Genomic DNA, 8,265 nt, shown 5'->3' with positions numbered 1-8,265 from the left:
AAAATGACTCAGGTTTTTACATTTTGGCTATAAACAGCATCATCATAATTAAAAGATCACTGGGAACACTTTGAAAATATCCAAAAATGATCGGAGTGAGACTTCATGTCAAGCATTTGAATGGGAAGGAAGGGGGTTTAAATGTCTGTGAGCTTGCCTTTGTTCCTGGAACCACAAAAAGATCTGAGTGTTGATATATCAAGATTTATCCAAAAATAATAAAATATCTAAATATTTGAGAAGAGATGGTATAAAAGAAAAGCTAAATGCACAACAAAAATCTGCAGAACACCATCTCCAAGTGTCTAAAACTCAGAACAAAAGGACACCTGTGAAACTGAGATGCAAAACTCCTCATTTCAGAGGTGACATCCAGACCAAAAGCTCAGAAATGGATTGAACACCATGAAAGCATGGATCCACTGTCCCTCCAACCAAACCTTCAGGCTGCTGGTGGTGGAGGAACCTGCACAAGGTTGGTTTGTTGATGTTCTTTGGGTCTTCAAGTAAGTTTGTTTTAAACAAAACAGCCCACAGTGCTGTAGACCACCTCCAACCCGTCATGGCCACACAAATCCACTTTACAAAGTGCAGCTAACGAGATGTTAGCGTGCGGAAAAGTCCTGGTGTTTGGGTTTACAGGTGTCCCTCATTCATTGCAGGTCACGTTCCAATGACACATGATGCAGCGTCTGTATTTTCTACATTAACTCTGGATGTTTTAAGGCTGTAAAACTCCTCACTACACACTTTCTACTGCAGATGTCAACATTTTCAGACTTTTCTCTCTCAAAGTTCAAACCTTCAAAATTTCCAGGATTTTAGAATGAAAACAAAGAACTTATCGCAATGAAGATTTATGTAAATGTGTCAAACCAAATGCTGTACCGGAGACGCGGCATGGAGGAGATTGAAGGACAAGGTCCACAGCCAATGAGGATGCAAAGCACAATACACTTTCAAAAAAATAGATACAAAGTTGCGTACAAAAAACTAACTATGAAAGGTTAACCATGATGTAGCAAGACAAGACTAATGTGTGTATTCTGGAGGAATTTACAAATGGAAAAGAGAAGATTAAAATGGAAAAACACTCCACTAGGAGATTTATGTTCTGTGAAAAATAGGAGGGATTTTTAAAATTCAAAATTGTTTCTATGAAACAAAGACACATATAAGAGCCCTTTGCCAGCGTCTCCATGGTCATTCTTGATGGAGTTAAACATCCCCAGAACAGCCTTCAGTCATGGACAAAACAGATTGAAAACATCGACAAGAACGTTTCTGTAAAATGAATTTTTGAGGTTTCATATGTAGGCACAGCAACAGCCCATGTAGGCATTGTTATGTGCCCCATTCAAGCTAACAAAAGCATCAAAATCCCTTTGCTGTGAAATAAAAGGGTACTTGGACAGTATTATATAAACATCTCCCTAAAGCTGAACCAGATGCTGCAGCAGCGCTGGGTCTAGAGGAGTTTGGAGCAGAAAAACAAGGGGTTACTTTATACAGGAAAGCCTCAGTGATTCCAAACTTTCATTCCTGAGCTCCGTCGCCTTCCGTCCGCCTGACCCTGCAGGTCTGGTCCTCAGCAGTGGGACATCCCTGAGGAGACAGGCAGGGAAGCAGGCTGGCCTGGATTTCATTCTGTACATGACCCTGCAAGAGGTCGCCTCTGCACGCACAAAAGAGGAAGTTCGAGCCCTGCACGCATTCGCTGACAGTCTGGCGTCTGAACCACTGTGAACCTGCAGGCTGCAGGAATTGTCGCACTTGGAGGAAAAGTTTAAAAAACTCCTGAGCCTCAAAGAATATGATTTCCCAGCTGTGCACATGATTAGGATGAAAAACGTTCCACAAGAGAGGAAATGAAAGGCAGAGGACACATTTGCATAAATCCTTTATGTTGATTTAGAAAGGCAGTACAAAAATACACAAATGTTGATACAGTGAACCATCAAATTTCACAGTAGATACAAAGGGAGATACACAGGTAACCTTTATTTACAGAAGACCTAACTTTTATATAATGCACTATAAGCCGTTTAAAGCTCAGACATCTGCTTTGAGTTTAGACAGTTGAACTATATCTGTGCTCTGGGTCTGCAGAGCCAACAACAGAACACGCCACAGTCAGGCGCGTTCAGCTGATCCGAATGGCAGACGCCCAGACAAATCCGATTTTCTGTCAGGTCAGGTGGTGCTCGGACTATTTGTCTAAAAAAAAAATCCATTCAAACCGAAGCAGCAAAGCAGCATCAGGACTTGCATGACCTACAAAAATCCAGCCAGCATGGAACAGAGGAACGTCTGTTGAGGGTTCTACTAACAGTTTTCTGGTCTTCCCACAAACACAACAAAGCAGGAACTTTGCACACCAGCGGTGGCTGAGGCTTTGGGGCAGGATCCAGATGGAAAGATGCAGATGGAGAAGACTGCACAAGTGTTTTTGGGATGAATCTGCTCCACTCAGCGCTCCGAAGAAAAAACAAAAGTTGTTTTGTTCCAGTTTGTGGAAACCACAAACCAATGGGTGGATTGTGAAGTGGTATCAGCTCTCCACAACAATTACCATTGTTTTCCCTCATTTGGGGGGAAAGCTATTTGTTTGTGGGCCCCGGACGCCGTAAAAACGCAAAAAGCTGATGCTGCTGTTTTTGCCACACACAACACAAAATAAATAAAGATTTTCACATCTGTTTTCCTAAGAATCTATGACTTTGTTACTGGGATGAGAATAAAAACCATAAATAGGTTTTGATACCTTCTCCAATAATAAATAGTACAGGTGTTGTATTTACAAAGTGCACACACCTCTGCCTCATTCCCACAGGCTGAAGCTTGACTCGCATCGTTCATTTTCTGAGGCAGGTCTTTCAAACAGATGTTGAGCATTGGGGGGCTGCAGAGGTCACTGGAAGCTCTGGGAGTCAAACGTCAGTGGGTTGTTTCGTTCTGACTGAGTCCACCTACAAAGAGTTCTCTTCGCTGCCCTCAGACATGTGGGATTTCCGAGGAGGACCTGCGCACAGATATAAAGGGTCAAAAGATGTTCTTGCCGCCAGCGTGCTGTGCAGGCGAAGCGCCTTACTGTTGCAGTGGCCGTAGTGGCGGACCCCGATGGAGCGGCCCAGGAAGCAGGTGGCTCTGCGGAGGTGGCAGGCGCTGGGGTAGGTGATGTTGTCATTGCCGCAGATGGGCTGCTCAGACTGGCTGGGTATGGGGCATGGCATGGTGCGACACATGACGCAGTGAGCGCTGTTGGTCTGGTCGGTCACGCATGTGTGCGTTCCTGGACACACAACGTTGGAGCAGGACTCTGGAAAACACGGAACGTTGGAGAATGAAAACGTGTGCAGGCTCATCCAGTACAGAGTCGACGGGAGGCGTCCTACTTTTGCATTCCCCCTGGTACATGACCTCCAGGTCAGGGTGACCCATGCAGCGGGCCATGAGGAGGGCACACTCATCTTTGTAGGAATTGCCATCACTGCCACACACGGCGTGCTTCTTGGAAAGGTGGGAGCAGTCTGGAGAACACACACACTGAGGCCTCTCCATCTTCATCTTGCAAACCTTGCCGGGGCTGCATTTCACTCCCTCGCACGTGTCTGCAGAAACACAGTGAGAGCTGAGCCAGTCTGTCACTCCGCTGACATCAGCCGGAGACCAGACTAAAACCTGAGATGTTCCCCAACGAAAACCCAGAGTCCAGAACAATCCTGTGTCTTTATTGACCGACACAGACACGGATCTTGTCTGCTGGAATGTGGTTTGCTGTGTTTTCATAACAGATCTGTGTATGGCTGCACACGAAGTGGGTGGAGCTCCAGCAGAGGCATGGGGGGGTGCTCTGGGGTACATGGAGTTCACATGTCTTGTTTACAGCCTGACAGTCCAGCCTGGGCTCCCCTAACACCTCCTGTACTAAGAAGGTCCAACCCTGAACGGAAAACGGAGCGGAGGCCCGACCAGCCCCTTCAAACTTTCTCTGAACCTCTAATTACCACAGAGCTGGTTGTTGGTTCTAAAAAATCTTTCTTTTTATCCTCCTTTCTCCAGGTTTCTCCATCATTCCATGATCACATTTTCTAAAAATAAAAAGAACACACAGAGGGAATCTGGGGAAGTTTTCTCTGATCTGATGATTTTTGTTGGCGTTGCCAATCGAGTTAAAAGTGCGACCCTCCCACATTGTGAAGCCCAGACGTCTGGGCATGTGGCACGAATTCCTGGCTGCAGGAATGCATTTTCTAATTTGTCAGTGGAAGAAAACAGCTTGTTATTTTAAAAGCTTTTGGAAGTTTTCCGGGTGTACTCTAAGGTTACCAGGATGGAATTCGAACAGGAATCGCACGCTTCTCACTTAAAAATTCTGTAAAAGCCTCCACTGCTGATCCGCCACGTGCAGAAAGCAGGTCGGACTCTTATTCCCCAAAAAATCAGATTTCTACTAAAACATTTGAATTGGTAGAAAGTCGTACAAATTATGTAGTTTAGGTTCTGTTAGGCATGCAGAGCATTGTTAAGGTCAGAAGAGAAGCAAGAGCATAAAACTGAATTGCAAACTTAAATACCTAAAATCTGTCATTACTTAACAGCAGAACCTCCACTCCTATATGTAAACTAAGCATTTACAAGCTTTACAACCATTTGACCATTTAATTTAACCATTTCTTTAAAACCAATTGTGTGGGGGAAAAAAGAATAGATGACCTTAAGAGCTTTGACTCTTGTTTACCTACCTTTGCATGGTTTACAAGAGACGATACCCAGAAAACCCAGCAGGCTGACTTCATTGATGGGGAGGCTGGTGTTGGACCATGCTGTGTCCGGACGACCCCCGGAGCAGCACTCCTCTCTGCTCACAGCCCTCATCAACACCATGTCGCAGCGCTGGTCCTGGCTCCGCTGCTGCCAGCACACCCCCGCTGCAGATGGGCCAAAGGAGCGCATTTCACTCAGAATCGCCTTGGTTAATGTGACTTCTTTTCCCTCACGTGTGTCTCTGGAAGGGATTTTCAAAATAAAGGTCACTCACCACAGGCAGGATTCCTCTCAATCTGACAAAAAGTGAGAGTCAGCCCCAAAAGCAAAACCAAAAGCCTCATGGTGTGATCAAAGTTAGCGAGAATATGGTGAGAGCAAAAACTCCTGGTCCTCCAGCAGGCAGAGCAGGTCGGTCTAAGCTGATGTGAATGGATGGGTTGAGGATAAGTGATGTTGTTCCTCCTCTGTATAAATATTTAGCCCAGATGGAATTATGCAGCTGGGATGGGCGATCCACCCAGCCAGTCATAAGCCAGGGCAGGACCCAGTTCGACTATGACTCAATTTCCAGACTTGGGAAACGATCCGTGCCCTCCAGCTCCAGATGCTGAGATGCTGACCTCACAAAACATTTTCCGAAATGACACTCGCTCCAAATATCAAAAGTCTTCACCCCCTCAGTGAAAGGGTTTGCTGATGCAGGGAAGCAAGAATGAAACATCAGCATAGATCCCCGTTTAGGGCACACGTTTCCACTGTTTTCATCTTATCATATTTTACCCATTAACATCAAAGTGTCTCATAATGTCAGGCTTGTTTGTCCTCCGGACCTGATGCTCGCCTCATTCAGGCAGATCGGGTTCCGTTGTGAGTTCTGGAGACTCGCTGTCACTGAAGGATCAAATTCAGGATTTAAGTTAGAAAGATTTTCCCCACAAATGGTCATTTTCTGAAGAAAAACTGTTTTTTTTGTACAAGGTAATGCTTGATCTTAACCCCTTAATGCCTCAATAACCACTTTGGGTCCAAAATTACCTAAATGTTTCTTCTTAAAAGCAAAAACATAAGTAAATGGTTCTCATAGCTGGAATTCAATTCAGACATTAAGAGGTTAGATTTATTTTATGCTTCAGCGGTTGAATACATGGTATAGGTATGTATCATGAGACAAGCATGTAGTCATCATCTCTGGATCGGAACATGTCTTCTTCCTGCACTCGTTCACCTCCTGGCATGTGAGTCTGCCCACCTGGCTGCAGTAAATGTGAATGATTTTCGGCTTCTTCAGTGGAGTTCCCAGAACGGCTCTGGAATGCCGTCTGATCCGGGACGCGAGGTAAGACGCAGAGGCAGTGGGTGGCCCGCCTCTTCCTCGGGTTTGTGCAAATTCAGACCCTCATATGGTTTGGATCAAGCATGGATCATGAATCCAGCGTGGAGGTGAGTTCTGGAGAACCCATCCTCACCTCTGGGGGGTTAAGATCTGTTTCAGTGGCACTAGATTTGAATCAAAGATCTGCCCAATAATTAAAAAAAAAGAATGTATAAATGATTCATTGACAAAGAACAGAGATGCAGACGAAGCAGGTGAAGAAACAGAGCAACCATTCAAAACAGGTGAAAGCACTACTGCCATCTAGTGGAAAAGGTTAGAAACGCTACTTTGACATGAGACAGACTTTTTTTTTCGATCCACCTCATACTTTTCAACAGAAAAAAAAATAGACACCTGTGTAATAAAACATTAATTAACAAGACAAAACCCATCAGATGACCTGAAAACCAGACACTTAAACATGCTGGGGGCAGTTAGCTGTGAATCATGATAAACCCAAAAGTGGTGTGACTGAAAATAAGGAACAATTCAAAACTGATCATGACGAAAAACTGAAAACCACCAAAATCCTCACAGTAGATACCAGGGGTCTGCACCCTGGGGCTCCATTGTGGCTTTCTGGCTGAAGAAAAATCAAATGACTGAGATTTCTCAAAGAAAGGGTTGCTTAGTTTGCATGAATTCAATGTATATTCTAAATTCCAGTAGGGGATTCCTAAGCAAGTAAATGTGCAGAATTACATTTTCTAAATGATAAAGTACAACAGCATGCTGCTAAATGAGGCCAAAACACAGCAACAATGTGACGTGGTTAAGAAAGGGTCTATGAAGGTAAAAATGGGTCTAAAAGGACGAGCTTGTAGATTGGATGTAAGAACTTGTAAAACAGAATGTGAGAACTTGGCACCAAAAATCTGCATCTGTAACACAGACAAATTACCATTCGCATGTGTTCATTTAGATCAGGGGCGCTCATTACGTCGATTCGGGATCAACCGGTCGATCTTCAAGGACATGAGGGTAGATTGCAGGCCAGTAAAGAGAAATACCATAATAAAAAGTACTTCTAAAAACATTTCAGCGATTCAAAATACTCACTGAGAAGTACGGGAATTGATTGACATGCAGAACAGCCAATCAAACATCCTCTGAGACATATGTCACTGCACATGCATATTTAAATACACTGAGCGCAAATTTTGTCAATGGGGGACCTTTCTGTGTGGAGTTTGCATGTTCTCCCTGTGCATGCGTGGGTTTTCTCCGGGGACTCCGGCTTCCTCCCACCGTCCAAAAACATGCTCCATAGGTCAATTGGCAACTCTAAATTGTCCATAAGTGTGAGTGTGAGAATGAATGGGTGTGTGATATGTGGCCCTGTGACAGACTGGCGACCTGTTCATTGTGTCTCCTGCCTTTGCCCGTAATTGGCTGGGATAGGCTCCAGCAGCCCTGTGACCCCGAAAGGGACAAAACGGAAGGAGATGAATAAATGAACTGCTTTGCACACTCTTGGCATTCTCTTGATGAGCTTCAAGAGGTAGTCACCTGGAATGTTTTTCACTTCACAGGTGTGCCCTGTCAGGTTTAATACGTGTGATTTCTATCCTTATAAATGGGGTTGGGACCATCAGTTGTGTTGTGCAGAAGTCAGGTGGATACACAGCTGATAGTCCTACTGAATAGACTGTTAGAATTTGTATTATGGCAAGAAAAAAGCAGATAAGTACAGGAAAACAAGTGGCCATCATTACTTTAAGAAATGAAGGTCAGTCAGTCCGAATAATTGGGAAAACTTTGAAAGTGTCCCCAAGTGCAGTCATAAAAACCATCAAGTGCTACAAAAAACTGGTGGGGTTTGGGTTAAAGCAGCAATGTGCATTTGGCCACAAGGTTTGTGCTTGGTCGCATGTAAATACTTGCAAATATAATCGACCAATAGAATGTCAAGTTCCATTGAAAATGTTCAGATAGTTTTAAGGTTCATTCAGACTTCAAACTAAACGTACTTATCTTAAGTTATGGATGTTAAGCATTGTAAACAAAGCTGATGTAACGGATGCATTTCTGCCTGGTTGTAAGCTTAGTTCGTGATACGCCCAAAGAAATCTGCGTTGTGTTCTTGTTTTGCTGAATGGATGAAGACACACACGGGGTCG

At 44.2% G+C, this 8,265-nt stretch overlaps 1 protein-coding gene across 1 annotated transcript; it reads right to left on the bottom strand.

Annotated features, from left to right (window-relative positions):
- Window positions 1-1,883: 1,883 nt before the first annotated feature.
- On the bottom strand, window positions 1,884-5,411 carry fstl3 (follistatin-like 3 (secreted glycoprotein)). Its single transcript, XM_078946506.1, has 5 exons — window positions 5,042-5,411; window positions 4,746-4,931; window positions 3,396-3,611; window positions 3,092-3,319; window positions 1,884-3,022 (listed from the first exon to the last, which is right to left on the bottom strand). The coding sequence occupies exons 1-5, from the start codon at window positions 5,109-5,111 to the stop codon at window positions 2,970-2,972; spliced, it is 753 nt and encodes a 250-aa protein (XP_078802632.1). The 5' UTR covers window positions 5,112-5,411; the 3' UTR covers window positions 1,884-2,969.
- Window positions 5,412-8,265: the final 2,854 nt, after the last annotated feature.

The sequence above is a fragment of the Oryzias latipes genome, chromosome 4 (assembly GCF_053564925.1).
Source record: "Oryzias latipes strain Hd-rR chromosome 4, Olatipes_Hd-rR_3.1".
NCBI classification, from domain to species: Eukaryota; Metazoa; Chordata; class Actinopteri; order Beloniformes; family Adrianichthyidae; genus Oryzias; species Oryzias latipes.
This window is presented reverse-complemented; position numbering and strand designations above follow the sequence as displayed.